The sequence below is a fragment of the Hypanus sabinus genome, chromosome 12 (assembly GCF_030144855.1).
Source record: "Hypanus sabinus isolate sHypSab1 chromosome 12, sHypSab1.hap1, whole genome shotgun sequence".
Classification (NCBI taxonomy): Eukaryota; Metazoa; Chordata; class Chondrichthyes; order Myliobatiformes; family Dasyatidae; genus Hypanus; species Hypanus sabinus.
The window spans coordinates 14,960,945-14,983,732 of record NC_082717.1 but is presented as its reverse complement, the minus strand read 5'-3'; the positions used below and the strand labels follow the sequence as shown (position 1 = coordinate 14,983,732).

Sequence of the window (22,788 nt, the reverse complement as noted above, 5' to 3'; positions counted from 1 at the left end):
TAAAACAGAAATAAGGGGACATTTCATAGTTCAAAAGGGTGACCTACTTTCCACTTTTTTTACTTTGGATTGCATTCAAAATAGATGTATAATTCCTGCATATTAAAAGACCAAGGAATATAAGGAAAGGATAGCATAATGGTTTTGAATGGAAGAATAGGCTCAAGGTATGTCCTATTCCTGCACTTATTTCTCATGTTTTCATCTTATAAGCATCATCTAACAATATCAATATATGCAGAGAATAAAAATAAAAAGCCAAAACCCCAAGAAAACCATAATTTAAAACTAGAGACAACATTTTTACTTGGTGTACAATATTCATGCCAAGCTTTACTTTTCCACCAGTTACCTGTACATAACTGTAGCTAGAACTGAAGTGGTATTTGCAAGCCAACCCTATCAGGGATTGACACTGTTACATATTTACTGATCTGAATCTTAAGCCTTCTAAATGTTTAACCTATTTTTCCTTTTGTCACAATGCAAGAAAAATATAGTACCTTTAATTTATTTTTGCTCCTGAGGCATTTGACCTTTTATTAAGAGTTGCTATTCATCAAAACAATACCCTTAACCAAATTCTTAAGAGATTTAATTTAAAACAAACCTACTGGTGATCCAAAAGAATTCAAGTTGAAGTTATATTATGCAAGTTATACATTATATCAATAAAAAATTCTCTTGAATAAAATGTCCCCACATTTGAATATATCACTGTAATTTTAACTTGCTGATGTGTCCAATCCCATGTCAACCACATTCTCACAGAACTTGAAAATATGGCCATTTTGAGATCAACAGTTTATACCCAGGCCCCCCGAGACAAATGACAAAATGCTGAATGCAGCATATAACATGGCTTACAACAGAGTGAAACCAATTTAAGATTTCACTGACGGGTGCAATGAAGTAGAACTATATCATACTTTATTCCAGCAAAACATAAAGGTATTCAGTGTCTTGGATGTGATAGCCAATGGGCAGTTGCATGCATTTGACAGTCCTATTTCTTTGAAGGTTTACATTCAGATATGTGACACAGTTGAATGCATATTCTCCAAAACCTCGCCATATAACCAACTGTGAACAAAATCCTGAGAGTGTTCCATTGCCTCAAAGAGTCTTTTGTATTCCTCTGGAAGCACATCTCCTGTCCATATATCCTCTGGCAAATCTAGTTCTCTCATTAATTTTATTCCTCCTCCAGGGCACCAAGACCTATCAAAGATTAAAAAAAATTGAAGAATATTTACAAAGGAAAATTAGCATTTGATAAACTACATAAACCCCATTATGTTGGATATGATAAATAAGGCAATGGTAGAAAACTAGTAACATCCCATCTCAACTTTTAAAAGATTTGTTATGTTCTGTTTTTAGAATAAGTTGCAGCAATAAAATCATACAACTATAGATAGAAAGCTCCACCATGGACGATCCCAAGCCCAGCCTTGAAAGCAGAAGGGTTGAGCATGTGGCTAACAACCCAGTTCTATAAAAACTCAGAGCTACAGAAACACCAACAGAAGCTCCAAAGATCTTGTGCCTGGAAAAGGAAGGATCTTCAATGGGCTACACCAGAAGACAAATTGAAAGACTGGTCCAGGATGGAGAAACCTGAAATCCTGCCAGCTGCACCAATTCCTCAGCCAAATCATCCAATTCTTACCTTCAAAGCCAGGTGGCAGAGGCAGCAATCCAGAGATTACTACCCTTGAGGTCCTGCTTTTCAGCTTTCTACCTAACTCCCTATATTCTCCCTTCAGGACCTCCTCTCTTTTCCTGCTTACATCATTGGCACCAATATGTTCAATGACTTCTGGCTGTTCACTCTCCTCCTTTGGGATGCTGTGGCATACCCTGGCACCTGGAGACAACATAACACTTTTTCACGTCCACAGAATCTCCTGTCCGCTTCTCTAACTTGGGAATCCTTATCACTACTGCAATCTTCTTCTTCACCCTTCCCTTCTGAGTCACGCTGCCGGATTTAGTGCCAGAGACCCGGTTGCTGTGGCTTTCCCCTGGTAGGTTGCCCTCCCCAACAGTATCCAAAGTGGAATACTTATAATTGAGGGAATGGCCACAGCACTACTCTGCACTAGCTGCCTATATCCTTCCCCTTTCCTGACCCATCTACCAACTTCCTGCACACTTAGATGAAACAACCTCCCTGTAGTTCTGAAATATCATCTCCTCAATCTCAAAGGTCATTCAGCTGCAACTCCAGTTCATTAACATGGGTTGCAAGGAGCTTCAGCTCAATGCACTTAGACTATAAGATATAGGAGAGGAATCAGGCCATTTGGCCCATTGAGTTCATTCCACCATTTCATCATGGCTGAAAAATGTTCCCTCTCAGCCCCAATCTCCTGCCTTCTCCCTGTAACCCTACATGCCTTGAGTAATCAAGAATCTATCAATCTCTACCTTAGTTATCATGTAGCCGAGAGGTCTCACAGCATTCTCACATCTCACACGAAGAACAGCCCTAAACTCATTCTCACTGTACCAGCTACGTACTAAAAGAAAGAAAAACTTGCTTGGAGCCTTTGCCCCTTCTTGAACCAAAGCCTGATGACTCTAACAATGCCCCATTAACACAATGACCACGCTACTTATAACTTGCTTTTAAAAAAATTGGGTCTTTGCCATGTGCCTAGTGGATCATTACGATTGAAGCCCGGGAAAAAGTCCCTAAAGGCCCTGAGCACTTTTTAAACCTTGTACTAACTCTCCCATGAGTGAGTGCTGATGATGATTGAAGTCTGCTGAAATCCACACATACTTACTCCAATTTGTTAATCAGCTTTGTTTTTCGTTTTGTTAGACACTGCTTCAGCATCAATACCATTGTGGCTGAATTGACTGTTGTTAAAGTCTCATTGAACAAGTCTTTGCGGGGTGTCAGTCGTACGAGACACAGATGGTCATCTGGCATCTAATCGAAAGATATAGGTAATTTTTAAGCTTAATTTTTTAAAATGTTCATAAAAACAGATACTCTGAAGTTATAAAAATATCTAGAACAGTAAGTTATAAGTCACCAAGAATTGTATTCTACCGAGCTTTCTATTTTTAACCTACAAAAAAAAACTTGTCTCACATAAACTTGCATCTTTCAAACAGAGGAAGTATTCAGGAGATGATAGATATTCCGGAAATCCAAATAATGTCGGCAATGAAAAGGGTGGCACTGCTTCACAGCAGTTATTTGTAGAATTGATCTAATTCCCAGTCCCACACATTTTCCCCCATGATAATGTGGATTCCCTCTGGGAACTCTGGTTTCCTCCCTCATCCCAAAGACCGGTTGGGAGGCAGACTGGTTGCTTAGATTAAGAGCAGGTGGTTGGTAGGAGAGTAAGTATTCAATAGGCATGAAACAAATTGGTTACAGGAATTGTAATAATGGTATTGCTCCAGAACTGCCATGACCTTAACGTGTTGAATAGCGTTCTCCTTTGAGAGATATAAATAAAGATAACGCAAAACTTTAATCTTCTGAGAAATTATTCAGGTAGAAATTAAACAATTAGTCGCAATCAAACAGTGCTTGTGATAAGAAAAAACACAGAATACTACATATATATTAGGATGAGAAAAAGCAGTCTGAACAACAATGGGCTCATATAGTCACTGATTTTTTTAAAACAAATATGTAGGGGCATTTATTAGTTCTAAGCAAATTTATTATCAAAGTACATATATGTCACCATATACAACCCTGGGATTCATTTTATTGCATCCATACACAGAAACACAATAGAATCAATCAACAGGATGGACAACCAATCAATGTGCAAAACACAACAAATTGTGCAAACACAAAAGTAAAAAGTAGTAATATTAAATAATATGCAATAAATATCAAGAATATGAGATGAAGAGTCCTGGAAAGTGAGTCCATAAATTGTGAGAACAGCTTATTGATGGGGCGAGTGAAATTACCCCATCTGGTTTAAGTGCTTGATGGCTGAGGGCTAATATCTGTCCTGAATCTGGTGGTGTGGGCCCTGAGTCTCCTGTACCTTCTTCCTAATGGCAACAGCAAGAAGAGAGAATGGCTTGGCTGGTGCGGGTCCCTGACGAAGGATGCAGCTTTCCTAGGACAACACTACGTATAGATGTGCTCAGTGGTGGGGAAATGCTTCCCTGTGAGTGACTGGGCTGTATCCACTACTTTTTGTAGGATTTATCAATCAAGGGCACTGGTGTTTCCATTCCAGGCTGTGATGTAAACCTTCGCAAACTCCTACAGAAGTAGAGACACTGCTGTGCTTTCTTCATAATGGCACTAATGTGCTGGGCCCAGAACAGATCCTCTGAAATGATAACACTGAGAGATTTAAAGTTGCTGACCCTCTCCATCTCCGATCCGCTGATGAGGACTAGCTCATGGACCTCTGGTTTCTTCCTCCTGAAGTCAATAGTCAGTTCCTTGGTCTTTCTGACATTGAGTGTGAGATTGTTGCTGTTGCACCACTCAGCCAAATTTTCAATCTCCTTCCTATATGCTGATTCGTCACTACCTTTGATTCGGCCCACCACCGGTGTCATCAGCAACATTAAACCTGGAATTGAACTGTGCTTAGCCACACTGTCATAAGTATAAATACCTATTACAGCTTGTGGAGTCAGGGTTCGGAGTCCAATTCCGCAACCTGTGCAAGGATTTTGTACGTCCTCCCCGTGAACACCCAGGTTTTCTCCCCTAGTTCAAAGATGTACTGATAGTTGGTTATTGGTAATCATAAATTGTCCTGTGAGTAGGCTAGGGTTAAATTGGTGCATTGCTGGGTGGTGGGGCGGTTTTGCACTTTAACTCTAATACAGTGAATAGAACAGAGGGGCTAAGCACACAGTCCTGTGGTGCACCTGTGCTGATGTATTGTTGCAGAGATGCTGTTGCCAATCCAAACTGAATGGGATCTGTAAGTGATGGAATAAAAGATCCATTTGCACAAGAAGGGCAAAGTCTTGAAGCTCATTGATTAGTTTTGAGGGGATGATAGTATTGAATGCCAAGATCTAGTCAACGAAGAGCGTCCTGATGTATGCACCTTCACTGTCCAGATGTCTCAGGGTTGAGTGAAGAACCAATGAAATGGCACCTGCTGTGAACCTATTGTGAAGGCTAAGCGGATCCGAGTCGCTTCTCAGGCAGGAGTTGATATGTTTTCATCATCAACCTCTCCAACTACTTACATCACTGTAGGTGCAAGTGCTACTGGACCATAGTCATTGAGGCAGCTCACCACGTTCTTCTTAGACACCAGTATAATTGAAGTCTGCTTGAAGCAGGTAGGTACCTCAGGCAACCGAGAGGTTAAAGATAGCGGTGAACACTCCAGCCAATTGATCAGCACAGGTGTTTTGTACTTGGCCAGGTACCCTATCTGAGCCAGATGCTTTCATGGGTTCACCCTCCTGACTCCAAGGATGCTCTCGCATTAGCCTCCGGGATTGGAATCACAGGGTCGCCAGGGCTATGGGAGTTTGTGAGGGTCCCTCTATTTAAGAAACATAGAAAATCTACAGCACTTTACAGGCCTTTCAGCCCACAATGTTGTGCTGACCATGTAATCTACTCTAGAAATTGCCTAGAATTTCCCTACCATTTTACCCTCTATTTTTCTAAGCTCCATGTACCCATCTAAAGAGTCTCTTAAAAGACCTTATTGTATCCGTGTCCACCACATTCCCTGGCAGTGCATTATGTCTATACACTTAAGCATTTCAGGCTGTTGTAAGTCATCCCCACAATTGCCAAGGTCCTTTTCACTGGTTAATACTGAAGTAAAGTATTCATTAAGTACCTCCGCTACCTCCTCCAGCTCCATGCAAGTTTGCACTCTCACTGCTATTGGTCCTATTGTCACACGGCTCATCCTCTTGCCACTCACATACTTGTACAATGCCTTGGGGTTTTCCTTAATCCTGCTCAGCAAGGCCTTCTTATGGACCTTTCCAGCTCTCCTAATTTCATTCTTGAGCAACTTCCTTGCATCCTTGTCACTTTCTAGAACTCTAACAGTACCTAGTTTCTTGAACCTTTTGTAAGTTTTTCTTTTCTTCTCAACTAGATTTTCTACATCCATTGTACACCATGGTTCTTTTACCCTTCCATCCTTTCCGTGCCTCAATGGAATATACCTATGTAGAACTCCATGCAAATGTTTCCTGATCATTTTAAGTATATAAAGGGTAAAAAAGAGTTAAGGGTAGCTATAGGACCAATAGAAAATGACATTGGAGATATTGTAATATCTCAGAGGAACCAAATGCATATTTTGCATCAGTCTTCACAGTGGAAGACATTTGCAGTATACTGGGACATTCAAGAGTGTCAGGGAAGTGAAGTTTGTGCAGTGAAAATTACAACTGAGAAGGTGCTCAGGAAGCTTAATGGTCTGAGGGTGGATAAACTTCCTGGACCTGATGCAATGTACCCTCGGGTTCTGAAGGAAGTAGCTGAAGAGATTGTGAAGGCATTAACAATGATCTTTCAAGAATTGATAGATTCTGGCATTGTACCGATGAATGGAAAATTGCAAATTTAAGAATCCGCTATTTAAGAAGGGTGGGAGGCAGCAGAAAGGAAACTATAGACCTGTTAGCCTGATGTCAGTGGTTGGGAAGTTGTTGGAATCGATTGTTAGGGATGAGATTACAGAGTACCTGGAGGTACATGACAAGATAGGCCAAAGCCTGCAGGGTTTCCTGAAAGGAAAATCCTGCCGGACTAACCTACTAAAATTTTTTGAGGATATTACAAGCAGGGTAGACAAAGGAGATGCAGTGGATGTGGTGTACTTGGATTTTCAGAAGGCCTTTGACAAGGCACCACATGAGGCTGCTTAGCAAGAGCCCATGGAATTACAGGGGAGTTACTAGCATGAGTGAAGCATTGGCTGATCAGCAGAAAACAGAGTGGGAATAAAGGGGTCCTATTCTGGCTGGCTGCCGGTTACCAGTGGAGTTCCACAGGGGTTGTTGTTGGGACCGCTGCTTTTTACGATGTATGTCAATGATTTGGTCTATGGGATTAATGGATTTGTGGCTAAATTTGCCAATGACACAAAGATAGGTGGAGGAGCGGGTAGTGTTTAGGAAACTGAGAGCCTGCAGAGAGACTTAGATAGTTTAAGGGAATGGGCAAAGAAGTGGCAAATGAAATACAATGTTGGAAATTGTATGGTCATGCACTTTGGTGGCAGAAATAAACAGGCAGATTATTTAGATGGGGTGAGAATTCAAAATGCAGAGATGCAAAGGGACTTGGGAGTCCTTGTGCAGGATACCCTAAAGGTTAACCTGCAGGTTGAATTGGTGGTGAAGAAGGCGAATGCAATGTTGCAATTCATTTCTAGGAGGTATAGAATTTAAGAGCAGGGATGTGATGTTGAGGTTCTATAAGGCACTCATGAGACCACACTTGAAGTATTGTGTGCAGTTTTGGGCTCCTTATTTTAGAAAGGATATACTGACATCAGAGAAGGTTCAGAGAAGATACATGAGAATGATGCGAGGAATGAGAGGGTTACCGTATAAGGAACATCTCAAGCTTCATCTGGGGCTTCTGGTTGGGAAAGACTCTGTATAATTTTGTGGGGATACATTTGTCTATGACTGTTTTAATAAAGTCTGTGACAACTGAGGTGCATTCATACAGATCTGCCGATGACCCAGTCCACTGACTGGAAGCAATCCTCCAGCCGCTCCTCTGCCTCCTGCAACCACCTCTTTGCTGTCCTTATTTCTGGAGCCTTGCTCTTTAGCCTCTGCCTGTGTGCAGGTAAGAAGGACAGCCAAGTAATCAGATTTCCCGAAATATAGTCTATGCATGTCTATAGTCTGTGCCTGAGGGTACAGTTTTAAGGTGCTTGGAAGTAGGTACAGAGGAGATGTCAGGGGTAAGTTTTTTGTTTTACACAAAGAGTTGTGAGTGCATGGAATGAGCTGCCAGCGACGGTGGTGGAGGTGGATACAATAGGGTCTTTTAAGAGACACCTGGACAGGTACATGGAGCTTAGAAAAACAGAAAGTACATTCTAAAAGTAAATTCTAAAGGTCAAAGAACACTGAGGCTGTCTACAAGAAGGGTCAGAGCCATCTCTATTTCCTGAGGAGACTGAGGTCCTTTAACATCTGCCGGATGATGCTGAGAATGTTCTATGAGTCTGTGGTGGCCAGTGCTATCATGTTTGCTGTTGTGTGCTGGGGCAGCAGACATCAACAGACTCATTCATAAGGCCAGTGATGTAGTGGGGGTGGAACTGGACTCTCTGACAGTGGTGTCTGAAAAGAGGATGCTGTCCAAGTTGCATGCCATCTTGGACAATGTCTCCCATCCACTCCATAATGTACTGGTTAGGCACAGGAGTACATTCAGCCAGAGACTCATTCCACCGAGATGTAACACTGACCGTCATAGGAAGTCATTCCTGCCCGTGGCCATCAAACTTTACAATTTCTCCCTCAGAGTGTCAGACACCCCGAGCCAATAGGCTGGTCCTGGACTTATTTCCACTTGGCATAATTTACTTATTATTTAATTATTTATGGTTTTATATTGCTATATTTCTACAGTATTCTTGGTTGGTGCAACTGTAACAAAACCCAATTTCCCTCGGGATCAATAAATATGTCTGTCTACATGTTTGGCATAGCATTGTAAGCCAAAGGGCCTGTATGTTTCTATGGAACAGTAGGAATTCTTAACTGCAGTTTAGCAGTGGTCTAGTGTGTTGCTGCTGCAGGTTATATAATGATAATTGGGCAGAGATTTCTTCAAACAAGCCTTATTGAAATACCCCAACTATGATTTGGAAGGCGTCAGGGTAGGCTATTCATTTGCTGATAGCAGCATTCAGTATCTCAAGTGCCTCCATAATGTCAGCCTTTGGGGGTATGCAAACTGTGGTCAGGATCATGGAGGAGAGCTCTCTTTGAAAATGGTCGGCACTTGATCGTTAAGTGTTCCAGGAGAATAACAGTGGACAAGACCACTGCATCCAGCCACCACAAAGAGATCATCATGAAACACAGACCACGATCCTTCGCACTCTCTGAATCAGCAGTCCGGCCCATCCTATGTGTTGAGAAGCGTTCAGGTCTAATCGACGTATCCAGAGGTGAGCTATAACTCCATGGAACAGCTAGCAATTCAACATTTGCTAACAAGATGCAGGGTAGAGGATGTTTCATTCCCGTGTTTCAAACTTGCTTGGAGTCCTCCCCTCCTTTGCCTCTTTTGGCAATGGCAATATACCTTCAGCTGCTTAAAAGATGCCATACCTACATGCTTAAGAACAAGTCTGCTAAGTCCTTCAGAAGATTGTGAAATCAGTAATTCTTTAAGATGGTTAAGTTATTTCAACTGATTTATGTACAAATTGAAGAATGAAAGTAAACAAGCTAAGAAAAGGAAATAAGCTATGCGATCTCTCATTTGTTCTGCCAAGGCTAAACTAATTATATAATTAAACAGGGATGGTGTCCAAAATGCATGCTCAAAAATTTTGTTGGCAAGCAGTATGCAGTGCCACCTCTCAAACTCCACCAATAAAGATAAATGACAATTATCTTTGTTGCGAAATAAAGCAGCAAATTATTTTTAATAACCCGATAGCAGTGTGATGTTTCCATAGGAAACGCCTCAAGCTGGCTTGGTGCCAGCTGGATGGTTGTGAGAACACGCATGTTGTATGATACATTTTGAAATCCTCGCAGACTTGCTATACACATCAGTATTTGGATGGTAGATACAATACTGTTGAGTAATGTTGTTATTTCTCAATTGTCTTTTTAAAAGATTAACATTAATAACTTTTGAACAGGTCTTCAAAATGCTTAATTAATTTTAGTGTTATACTTTCATTAATAGTAAAACAATGCATACACATAAATAAGCAAAGGATTAATGCTTCTTTATTGTTACTAATTGATTAATCAATAATAATCTCTGGTCAAAGTTACCATAGCATGTGAGAATTTAAAAAAAAGTTAAAAGGTGATCGCCAATTTGGCACATGCTTTCAAAAAGATTCACCACCTCTCTACTAAAAATTCCATAAACTGGTCAATGATTGCCATTCTCTAGGGAGAAGGACACCCCAATTTTCCTGAGATTATGATCCTTGAGGAAAAATGGACTCAACCTTACATCCCATCTTCTTAGGATTCTTCTTAATGAGTCTGAATAATGAAGGTACAGATGTAATTGAGATAACACACATGATAAAGTAAAAGCTTACCATGCCTTGTTTCACACTTCCACTGTTTTTAAAATTTGTGGTAAAAGATGACCAAGGTTCCTGAGATAGAAATATTTATTTAGAGATCACATCAAAGAGGTAAACACTTCACTCAATTTGAATAATGATCAAATGTCTTGTATGGGAAACAAATGAAGATAAAAGCAAAAACAGCATACTGACATCAGAAGAACAAAGTTCACGCAAACCAAAGTCTGCATTTTACTATCATGATATTGAAAAACAGAAACTGACCTTATGTAACAGCTCTATTTCACATGCTATCTGCCACAATGCAGCAAATGCATCGTAGAGCTTCATGTCACCGGGCTCTGCCATTATCTTCTACAAATAAAAGAATATTCAATTTCAGCAATAGAATATGAAGCACAAAATTTGAGTTAACATTTCAAAGAGACCTCTCACATACCATGCACTGTTGCTCACTAATAAACATGATCATTTCTATTCTTCCATATTGAAAAATTGAAATCCTTTCAAACAAAGCATAAGCAAACTTCCAAAGCAGGCTCCGTTCATTTCTTTGTGGAAAGATTCCAATGACTTTAATTGGAATATCTAGGAAAGAAAATAAGAATGTCTCAGATCAGCTGTTGTTTAAAAAGAAAGAGAATTTATGCATTTGTTTGCAGAAGATCAAAATCTACCTATGCCATCGTGATGTAAATTTCCCAAAGGCAGCAGCACATGTATATAATGTACCTGCTTTCATTAAACCAGGCGAAGATTTTAAGAACGTGGAGATTTTGGTGAATCTGTCTAAAATACTTAGGCCATAACTAAGAACTTGATGCATAACTAGTCATTGTGATATAGGGAAGGAAAGCAGTGGAGGTAAATTCAATAGTAATGGAAAAAAAAGGGAGCTGGGTAATAGAAAGGAAAATTTTGCAAGGCAACTGAATGATGTATGGGGAGAGGGATTAGCTGGATTGCCAGTGTGAGCTAGGTTCCCTAATTCAAACTGTTCTGCAAACACTCCACAAGCTTCTGTGAGGATAACTGCAAAACATGACTCGCATTCTCTGCCTCCACACTCAAGTTACTTTTTCAGAGCCTGATAGATTTTATTCTTTCCTCAGTGACTTATTCTTTTTAAGTGTATTTTATTTGATTTTACTTGTCAAGGGGTACAAATAAAGCAATTTTGTTGAAACAAAAGTCCCCAAGGACCAAAATACACGATTTCCTGGTTAAGCAGCAAGACATCTGGAAGATGCATGCAGCTTATTAATAAAATACTCTTTTTTAAAATTTTCAAATCCAAATCTACTAACTGTTGAATATTCCTAATATTAGTCTTGCACAAAAAGATACTAATATTTTACTTAAAGTGTACTCGCTACTCCAGTCAAGAAAAAGCAACAGCTGATCCAGAAAAAGCAATTTCTGGGAAGTTGACTGAGAGAATGTGCACGCAAAGACTGCGAATCTTGAGGAATAAAACAGTAGTCAGGGCAGAAGATAACTCTCTGGTTCACCTTTGATCGATTGCCTTTCAGAAAGCAAAAAGAAAGGGGGACTAGCTATAACATAAAATAGTACAGCACAGGAACAGGCCTTTCAGCCTATGATGCTGTGCCAAACTAAACTATTCGATAACTTTCACCTACCATTTCCAGTGACCCATTTCTATGAACCAAGTTTAAGAGAGCAGCTAGAGTTCTTTACAATTCTTTGGAAAACAAATATTGTTCAATCAGATTCAAATGTTCAAAATTATTATTCAGCTGAGGTAACCAAAACAGAAAGTGATTAACAGATCGTCACCTGCAGTCCAAGCAACCTCTGATATTCCCAGGTTGTCGAAGAGTTTCTCAGAAAACATGGCAGGAGGTTTCATAGTGCCACGGCCTATTGGATCCAGCCTGAAGAAGTCACAGTGCACCACTTCCAACTGTCCATTCAGATGTTTTCCTAAAGACTAATTAAAAAAATTCAAAAGGTTAATATATTTTACAATAGCCTATTTTATAGCAACAATCAATGTTCTCTATTGGTGAAGAAATGTGAAATTATACTTACTTTGACCAAATTAGTTTAACTTTTAAGCAAAATCAATGACAGGTACACACATTTATCTTCTGATTATTGGGTGGTTTCCTGAAAGCTCTCTTGTCCACATTCCTGAATTTTATCTCTCTCAATCATGTCTGCCTTGTCCTGCTCTGCTGCAAGGAGAACAGACCTTCCTTTTCCAATCTCACCTCAGAACTGAAATGCTCTGTTCCAAACAATATGCCGATGAATCTCCTCTGCACACACTCCAGTACCAGAACCTTCCTAATAGTATGGTGACTAGAAATGCATACAGTACTCAAGCTGAGGTCTGACTGAGGTGCACAAGCTGGAGCATAACCTCACAACTTCTGTTTACAATGTCCCAAATAATGAAGGTTGGTATCTTACATACCCTCCTAGAAATACTATCTGTCTATATTGTCACATTTGGGAATCAATGGACTGTTCATCAATGATCCCCAAGACCCCTAAATTCATAGTAGGTGCCCTAGCCTCACTGGTGCTCCCAAAATGAATGACCTTACATCTACCTCCTTACAGCCCTCTTCACCAACCCCTCAGAATCTCTGCTCTGTGACTCTCCCACCCTAAAGCTATCTTCCACACTATCAACAACTCTGCCAGTCTATGTGTACTTACTGATCTTGACATTCATGCATACAGTCGGCCCTCCTTATCCATGAGGGATTGGTTCTGGGACCCCTCGCGGATACCAAAATTCGCGGATGCTCAAGTCCCTTATTCAACCTGTCTCACTGCGGTGGATCTTAGGACCCAGAGGAACCCCAGACCTTATTTAACCTGTCTCAGTGTGGTAGACATTAGGACCCAGCGGCAAAGATCTGAATCCGCAGTGTTTCTGTTCACGAAAACGATTGAAAATAAAGTGGAAATAATAAAGTGATCGGAAAGAGGTGAAACGCCATTGGTCATTGGAAAAGCATTAGGCTACAGTTGGTTGATGATCGGAACAATTTTAATTGATAAAGTGAGAAAGGCTCTGCCCCGATGAAAGCTACAATTATTACTAAGCAACACAGTGGTTTAATTATTGGGTTTTGGAGTTTTGGGTTTTTGATCTTCACATCAACCCGGCACGGTGGAGAGTGTACTCGATAGCGGTTTGTCACTGTACGACCTCGGAAAGAAGTTCCCGAGCCCGGCACTGAAACATACATTCTTAAGTGTTTTATATGCATAGAAAGGTAAAATATATACTATATACTGACAAACGTTTGACTAACTGACACTAAGTAATATCGGATGTACCTGTTCTGACTTACTGAGTAAGAGAACTTCCGATTTTTTTCAATCCCGATCCACGATAACCCACGCACATCCTCCCGTATACTTTAAACCATCTCTAGATTGCTTATAATACCTAATACAATGTAAATGCTGTGTAAAATAGTTGTTAAACTGCATTGTTCAGGGAATAATGACAAGATAAAAAAGTCTGTACATGCTCGAACAACAACTGCTGGAAGAGCACTGCTGGAAGAGCTGGTTTTTGCAATTCACGGATAAGGAGGGCCGACTGTATCACAAAAAGCATGGGTCCCAAAATCAAGTCAAAGGCCTCCAATCACAAAAAAACCCTCAAATCTCCACTGTGACCCTCCATCTCCCATTGCCAAGCAAATTTTGGATCTAGTTTGCTAACTCACTCTGCATCCCAAAAGCGCTAACCTTTTGAATAAGTCTCCCAAGTAGACCTTGTAATACATCATACTAAAGACCACGTAAATTGTATCTACTACCTTTCCTTCACTGATACAGACCGTTACCTCTTCAAAAGAATAAAATGAAACTGGTCTGACAGGATCTGCCTTTGACAAAACCATACTGGATGTCCCTGATTAGTCTCTGCCTTTTCAAGTGATCAGTAATCCTCTGCTACAGGATGCTTTTTCATTCAGATACAGTGCAGAATGGGCCCTTCCAGCCCTACAAGCCGTACCGCCTAGCAACCCCCCAATTTAATCCTGGCCTAATCAGAGGACAACTTATAATGACCAATTAACCTACCAACAGTACGCATTTGGACTGTGGGAGGAAGCTGGAGCATCCAGAGGTAACCCACGCAGTCACGAGGAGAATGTACAACTCCCCACAGGCAGCAGTGGGAATTAAACCTGGGTTCCGGTACTGTAAAGCATTGTGCTAACCACTACACTACCATGCTCCCCAGATATTCAGACAATATCTAAAATACCACCTTCTCAATGACATTTAAGATTGGGCAATAAATGTTGACTTTATCAGTGAAATTTACAATCGAACAAACTAATAAGAGACAATTCTTATTTGAAAAGAAATTTGCTTCAACATACAACAAGGAATAGCACTTCTGACAACAATAGTCCATAAATACTGCATTATAATAGCCAAGCCTGGAGTATGGTTGAATAGTACTGAGAAACTAGAGAAAAGGACAACATGTGCCTGCCGTGAAAAACAAGACAGATGTAACAGCATGACAACTTCAAAAATAGATCATCATTGTCCTCAACAATATCTGCATGAAAATGTTGAATCTTCCTTTTCTAAAAAATCAAACAAAAAAAACTCCAAACTAAGTTGCAGTCTCTGTGATAGATTACTTGGATTTTAGATTTGGATTTACTATGGTCCAACTGAATGTAGGGAGGCGATGGACTGGTACAACCATTTTACCCCTGTAGACAATAATCAGCGTCATCATTTTAGCCTTTATCTTATCACAGGTTTCAAATACTTCAAGCTCTGTCACAACAGAAAGTGTCAGAGACATATTTTCAACTCCTTGTATAATGAGGAAGATTCCATGGGGCTTTTGGGTAAGGGAGGGAAGCAAGGGCACTAATTAATTAAAAAAGTGAGACAGAGAGAATATTTTAACAAATACAGCTGTCTTTAACTTCTTACATCCTAGCCCAAACTTGACCTTTCATCCTTTTTTTGTAAAAGATTGAAGTCAGGACATGGTGCAGTGAGATGAGAGCCCTTTCCCGGGACATTTTAAAGTCAATCTGTGTCACACACCTCAGTCAAATTGAAATGTCCTCAATTTCTTAGCAATAAAAGATGGACTGCAAAAATACCTGTAATACTGGTATAAACTGCTTATTGCTCTCCAGTGCCACAATCCTCTGCGCTCCACTATTTAGTAATGCACGGGTTAAAACACCAGGCCCTATAGATGCAACAAAACATAAGTAAATCATCTTGAGCTGAAGAAATCAAAATACTAAAACAGTTTAGAATGTACGCACCTGGATTGCATTCAAAAATTATGGCATTATTTTCAGAGCAATCATTGCCAATGCATTCCGCGATACGATTTGCCAAATCAGGGCTGACAATAAATCTCCTTAACCAATGTCTCTTCTCAGCATTCACTATTATTTCTTGAACTTCCTTGGAATCTATAAAGTCAATCCTGGACAACGGCCTCTGCTGATTTTTCCTGAGTAACGAACTAGCAAGAGCTGACAGGCTTCTCTTTGTTCTATCACAATAGGTCGAATATTCTCTAACTTTGTTCAAAGTCTGACGTTTTGGAGCACCACTGCCCAGAAACCCAGTGCGACGTGAAAATAAACTTAGTGAGTGCTGGACTTGTTGACAGCCACAGGCTCTGCAGGTTATAGTCTTCAGAATGTAAAACACTGATGTGCAGCTTAATAATGCCATAATGCTTTGGATCTGAAAGAAAAAGATATTAAACTCTGAACAGATGAAGTCAAAATCCTGCCAATTATAAATTCTAAAATGATATTACTAATGTAAAGCCAGGTTTTTACTCATGATCGCGATTGCTCTTCATAATTGAAAAGTACTGGATAGCAGCAGTCATTGACTCTAACTGATCAATGTACACAACCACACTGAATAGATATACAAACTAACACCCATAAATTGCTGGAGGAACTCAGTAGGTCAGGCAGCATCCATGGAAATGAATGAACAGTGGACATGTCGGGCCGAGACCCCTCTTCAGGTCTTGGCTCAATACACTGACTATTTCGTCATTTCTATAGATGCTACCTGACCTGCTGAGCTCCCCCAGCATCTTGGGTGTGTTCCTAAAGCATTTTGTGTGTGTTGCTTACAATACCTGAATTGTCCCAATCAATCTGTATACATCACATTCCTACAACACTTTACAATGGGACATCAATAGGATGCAAAATTGAGCTGAGAAGTGGCAGATGGAGTTCAACGCAGGTAAGTGTGAGGTGGTTCATTTTGGTAGGTCAAATATGACGGCAGAATATAGTATTAATGGTGAGACTCTTGGCAGCGTGGAGGATCAGAGGGATCTTGGGGTCCGAGTCCATAGGACAATCAAAGCTGCTGCGCAGGTTGACTCTGTGGTTAAGAAAGCGTACGGTGTATTGGCCTTCATCAACCATGAGACTGAGTTCAAGAGTCGAAAGGTAATGTTACATCTATATAGGACCCTGGTCAGACCCCACTTGGAGTACTATGCTCAGTTTTGGTTGCCTCACTATGGATGTGGAAACCATAGAAAGGGTGCAGAGGAAATTTACAAGAATGTTGCCTGGATTGGGGACACCTTGTATAATGAGGAAGATTCCACTGGGCTTTTGGGTAAGGGAGGGAAGCAAGGGCACTAATTAATTAAAAAAAGTGAGACAGAGAGAATATTTTAACAAATGCAGCTGGCTTTAACTTCTTACATCCTTGACCTTTCATCCTTTTTTGTAAAAGACTGAAGTCAGGACATGGTGCAGTGAGATGGGAGCCTTTCTTGGGATATTTTAAAGTCAATCTGTGTCACACACCTCACTCAGGTTGGCTCTGTGGTTAAGAAGGCATATGGTTTATTGGCCTTCATCAACCATGAGATTCAGTTCAAGAGCCCAGAGGTAATGTTACAGCTACCTTAGTCAGACCCCACTTGGAGTACTGTGCTCCGTTCTGGTCGCCTCGCTATGTGGAAGCCATAGAAAGGGTGCAGAGGAGATTTACAAGGATGTTGCCTGGTTGGGGGGGGGGGGCATGCCTTATGAGAGTAGATTGAGTGAACTCTGCCTTTTCTCCTTGGAGCGATGGGAGGATGAGAGGCGACCTGGTGTATAAGATGATGAGAGGCATTGATCGTGTGGACGTTCAGTGGCTTTTTTCCAGGGCTGAAATGGCTAACACAAGAAGGCACAGTTTTAAGGTGCTTGGAAGAAGGTACAGAGGAGATCTCAGGAGTAAGTATTTTTTTTATGCAGAATGTGGTGAGTGCGTGGAATGGACTGGTGGTGGAAGTGTATACAATTGGGTCTTTTAGGCGGGTCCTGGATAGGTACATGGAGCTTAGATAAATAGAGGGCTATGGGTAATCCTAGGTAATTTCTGAAGTATGTGTCCGGCACAGCACTGTAGGTTTTCTATGCTTCAAAAGCAAGAAATGCAGAACTTCTAGGTGGTCGTCCAATGGCTCAGAAACAAAGTAAAAAGTAGACCCCCGAGGAGATCAACAGTCTGCTGGAGGAACTCAACAAGTCGAGCAGGATCTATGGGAGGAAATGAATTGTCCGCACCCCCGAATCGAACATAACACAGAAGAAGTTCGAATCTTCGACTTCAAACGTGAAATCTCTCTTTTCAGATGAAGATCTCAACCCAAAGCGTTGCCTGCACAGTTCGGAGACGAAAGAGCTCCGGCAGATGCTGCCTGACCTGCTGAGCTCCTCCAGCATGCCGTGCATCATGTTGGCCCTCCATCGATGCTGCCTGACCCGTTAGGCTCCTCCAGCACCTTTCGCACTGCTCTCCCTGTTGACCCGACGGCAGTTTAGCTCGAAACTAAGAGTTGACTCTGTTGTTTAATCTGGAAGCGAGAACACTTTGTCGCTTATCCGGTGCGTTATCGGGGTTTGAGCCACGCCACGCCACGCGGACAGAGCCAACCGCCGCCGTTACGCAATATCACATGAAATGACTAGACAGTACCGACACCGGGACTCCTGAGTCACAACCGATCGAGGGCCGGCCGCTGCTCTCACCTGACCCGCACCGAATCCCTCAGACCAGCGTCCACTCCACCGACCGGCCGCCGCAGTGACATTGACCTCGACGTCAGCCGGTGCGCGCCGGGCGAATGCGCGCTGACGTCACGCGTCCCCCCCCCCTCCCAGGAGCTTTAAGCGTTTTCTGGCGGTTGACACCAGCCAGTTCGCACAACGAAGGTCAAGAGTTGGAGCGGATCAACTTATCTATTCACTGGCAAAGAGCGGGTGTCGCCTGCTCCTTTAATTCCCTCCGAGGAACGTTCGGGAACGCTGGAGGTCGAAGGGCGACGCGCAGGCTCAGAGAGCGCTGTCCGTGCGGGCGGGGGGACCAAACTGGAAGCTGGAAGCCGGGGGACGTGAGGTGGTGGGATAGAAGGGCAAGTGGGAGCTGAACGGTAGCTTGAGCAGCATCCGACGAAGGAGAAGCCGTATTGCCTGTTGCCTACACGAATTGCCTAACTTTAGCACCCATCATGAATTTATCACTGACGGAGGACAACATAACCATGGAGAAGTCATGGTATATCAATACTACGACCAGTTTGAAACACAACGGATTCTCATTTTCCAATTCTTGCATGATTTTCGATAACTTATGTTTTGCGTGTGAATGATTTGTATCAGGTACTATGTGCCTGTGGTGCTGCTGCAAATATATATTTAATTGCTGCTCTGCAAATTGTACTTGTGCAATATGTACCAATAAACTTAACTTTGATTTTCAAAGTCCAACTGCCCGGATAGAGTACCCTCCCTGGGTTACAAACAACGAATTATGGACACCTTCTATATACAAACAAGCTCCCGCAAATATTATTAAATTAAATTCCGGAGAGCTCATGTTGTGAGGATCATCAACTGATAATTATTTCTCACCTTCTTTTAGTTATTGCTTAGGGTGGTTAATAGGTTGCAGAGGAGTCAGAGGGGACTTTATTGAAAAAAGTCCCGTGCAGATTTGACAATATGGATTTTAAGATTATGATATTTCTTGTAGAAGAATCTCAAGCTTTAAAATTAAGGGTCACCTATTGAAGCCAAGAGGTGAGACTATTCAACTTCTTGCAACTTCTCCTCAAAGTGAAAGTAGAGTCTTGAATAATTTTCAGGCCAAGGTAAACAGATACTTGAAATTAAGAGGTTGATGGGTCACTCAAAGAAAGAAATGCAGAGTTGAGATTGAGGACATCCACAATCTTATTAAGTCATGAAGCGGGCTGGGAGGTCGACACATGCTCTTTTGTTGGTTATCTGTATGTTCTAATCAGGTACTAGATGGTTACAATTTAGATGAATGAAACAGTCTGAACCTGAATGCAGCAAGATAAAAATGGGCCTTGGGCTGATAAAGATGCCAGGCAGTGACCTTGTTCAATGAAAAGAAATAGTTGCACAATGACATTTGATCAGGGTGGACTAGCTCAATTACATGACACCGTGTTTAATTGAACTGAAATGAACGAAACTGAATATTCATAGACTGTTTCAATTACTTTGTGGTTTGCTGTTTTATATTCTTTCATTTGCTCGTTTTTTTGCCATTTGCGTGATTTGTTTTTTTCCTGTGCATTGGGTGTTTGATGCTTCCTTTGAGTGGGTTCCATGGTGTTTTGTTGTTTTGCTGCTGTCTGTGGGAAGGTGAATCTCAAGGTTGTATACTGCATGCATACACAGTGCCTGTTACCCAACTGGCATTTAGGACAGCAATGACAATCCCCCAACTCCCTCTGTGTAAACAGATTCTTCATGGCTGCTCTGTAACAATGTTTTTTGACCATTCAGGGTTGTTAGCCTTGAACTGAACCCCAGAACCTGGAAGACCAGTGGGCCAGTCTTAGTCTGACCTCTATCCTTTGACCAGTTTGGCACGGGTGACCCTACCAAAAGCTAAAGCACAAGGTCCTGACTGGCCTCCGGGTTATTGAGGCATGCAAGCCTCCAAACCATGACAAGGTTGTGATCCTCTTGGAGAATTGTATACGTACATGGATAAGAAATGTACTTTGAACGTTAGCATCACTTAGTTACTCACCATCAGCACCCTAGTGGGTCGTTATTGATCAGATACTCAACTGAAACAGCCACATAAATTCCAGTGCTGTATGTGCAGGTTAGATGCTGGGTATCCAGTCCTCCCAACATCCCAAAACCTTTCCACTAACTACAAGGTTCATCAAAAGTGTGACGGAATATTCTTCACTTGCAGGAAGAGGGCAGATCCAATGAGACTTGGGGAGCTCGTTACCATTCAGTATGAAGTTACAAAGTTCAAAGTTTTAAAGTGAATTTATGATCACAGTATGTATAAATCATTCAATCTTGAGATTCATAGAACATAGAATAGTACAGCACATTACAGGCCTTTCGGCCCACAATGTTGTACTGACCCTCAAACCCTGCCCCATATAACCCCCCACCTTAAATTCCTCCATATACCTGTCTAGTAGTCTCTTAAACTTCACTAGTGCATCTGCCTCCACCATTGACTCAGGCAGTGCATTCCACGCACCAACCACTCTCTGAGTGAAAACCTTCCTCTAATATCCCCCTTGAACTTCCCTCCCCTTACCTTAAAGCCATGTCCTCTTGTACTGAGCAGTGGTGCCCTGGGGAAGAGGCGCTGGCTGTCCATTCTGTCTATTCCTCTTAATATCTCGTACACCTCTATCATGTCTCCTCTCATCTTCTTTCTCTCCAAAGAGTAAAGCCCTAGCTCCCTTAATCTCTGATCATAATCCACACTCTCTAAACCAGGCAGCATCCTGGTAAATCTCCTCTGTACCTGCTTACAAAGCAAGAAACCTGAAAGAACCCAATTAAAAAAAAAGACCAACACCTAGTGCAGAGAAAAAAAACACAAATCATGCAAACAATAAAAGCAAGCAACAGCATTCAGAACCAAATTGAGTCCATAGACCCCGAGCAGCTAGAGTAGGCTCAGTTCATCACACAGTGGGGCAAACTGCTGCAAAGCTCACACCCCATTAATCACCCTAAACAGTAACTGCAGTGTGCATATTGTATAAAATACACTGATACTCATGTATACTGGCAGTACAGAGGGCCATTCAAACCATCAAGCCAATGCCAGCCCACATTGCAATACCATTCCCCATGAAATCCCCGTAATTTGTTTGTTTGTATTATTTCAGATAATAATCTGTGTGATTCTCATGAGGCACCAATGCTAATTTTCAGTAGCCGGTTGACCTAACAACCGATATGTCTTTGGAGTGTAAGAAGAAACTATTATCCACGGGAAACTCATGCAATCACAGGAGAAGATGCAAAATGTAATCAAGCAGCATGGAGGTCAGTACCAAAGTCAGATTGAGACAGCTGTACGACTTGCAACACCACGGTGGAACCATAATGCCATGAGGAATCATGTAGGGCAGCACGGTGCCGTAGTGGTTAGAGCAACGCTATAGACCCAGCGACCCGGGTTCAATTCTCGCTGTCTGTAAAGAGTTTGCTCAATCTCTCTGTGACCGTGTGGGTTTCTACCATGATGGTCCGGTTTCCTCCCATAGACCAAAGACCCACTGGTTGGCAGATGAATTGGTCATTATAAATTGTCCTGTGATTAGGCTAGGGTTAAGTTGGGGGGTTGCTGGGCGGTGTGGCTCAAAGGGCTGGAAGGGCCCATTCTGCTCTGTATCGAGAGAGAGAGAGAGAGAGATCTTCTCCATAAAATGCACAGGGTGGAAACTGCATGGGAACTCCACCACTTGCAGTTTTCTCTCCAAGTCATTCACTGTTATGATTTGAAAATATATAGCCAGTCTTTCATCATCATTGAATTTAAATCCCAGAACTTCTCACTGGAAGTTCTTTCAGAAGAACACAAGAAATAGGAGAGGGAGAGGCCATTTACTTGTCGAATCTGTTCTTCCGTTCAATAAGATCATGGCTGATATGGCAGTGGTCTCAGGTCCACTTACCTACCATTTCCTCACAATCCCGAATTCTCCTGCTACACAAAAATCTATGCAACTGTGTCTTAAATATATTTAATATGTCTCCGGGCATAGAATTCTACAGATCTACTACTCTGAGAGAAAAACAGTTCCTCCTTACCTCTGTCCTCAATCAGCTTCCTGAATCTTGAGGCTATATCTCTTAGTTCTAGCCTCACAAACCAGTAGAAACAACTTTCCTGCCTCTATCTTATCTATCCCTTTCATAATTCTATTTAACAATGTTTTTATAAGGTACTTTCTCATTCTCCTGAATACCAGTGAGAGCGACACACCATTACCCCCAATTATTGATGAAGACCATTAGATATAGGAACAGAATTAAGCTATTTGGTCCATTGGGTCAGCTTCACAATTCGATCATGGCTGATTTATTCTCCCTCTCAACTGCATTCTTTTGCCTTCTACCCATAACCTTTGATACCCTTACTAATCAAGAACCGATCAGCCTCCGCTATAAATATACTTAATAACTGGGCTAATACAGGTAAC

The 22,788-nt window shown here is 41.6% G+C and overlaps 1 protein-coding gene across 2 annotated transcripts; it reads right to left on the bottom strand.

Annotated features, from left to right (window-relative positions):
- Positions 1-262: 262 nt before the first annotated feature.
- On the bottom strand, positions 263-18,938 carry tfb2m (transcription factor B2, mitochondrial). Of its 2 annotated transcripts, none has more exons than XM_059985573.1 (9): positions 18,258-18,938; positions 15,560-15,992; positions 15,389-15,480; positions 12,054-12,207; positions 10,693-10,841; positions 10,518-10,607; positions 10,263-10,322; positions 2,796-2,944; positions 263-1,221 (listed from the first exon to the last, which is right to left on the bottom strand). In XM_059985573.1, exons 2-9 carry the CDS (start codon positions 15,978-15,980, stop codon positions 1,029-1,031), a joined length of 1,308 nt encoding a protein of 435 aa, XP_059841556.1. In that variant the 5' UTR covers positions 15,981-15,992; positions 18,258-18,938; the 3' UTR covers positions 263-1,028. The 2 variants fall into 2 exon arrangements, with proteins under 2 accessions (XP_059841556.1, XP_059841555.1); XM_059985572.1 differs by having other exon boundaries at positions 266-1,221; positions 18,311-18,929.
- Positions 18,939-22,788: the final 3,850 nt, after the last annotated feature.

Excerpts from the sequence above, each read along its gene's own strand:
- tfb2m (XM_059985573.1), bottom strand. The coding sequence starts at position 15,980 with ATGGCATTATTAAGCTGCACATCAGTGTTTTACATTCTGAAGACTATA. Across the intron at positions 10,608-10,692 it reads TTAGTGAGCAACAGTGCATG|AAGATAATGGCAGAGCCCGG; the intron begins GTATGTGAGAGG and ends TTTTATTTGTAG. Across the intron at positions 1,222-2,795 it reads AAGCTGATTAACAAATTGGA|GTCTTGGTGCCCTGGAGGAG; the intron begins GTAAGTATGTGT and ends AATCTTTGATAG.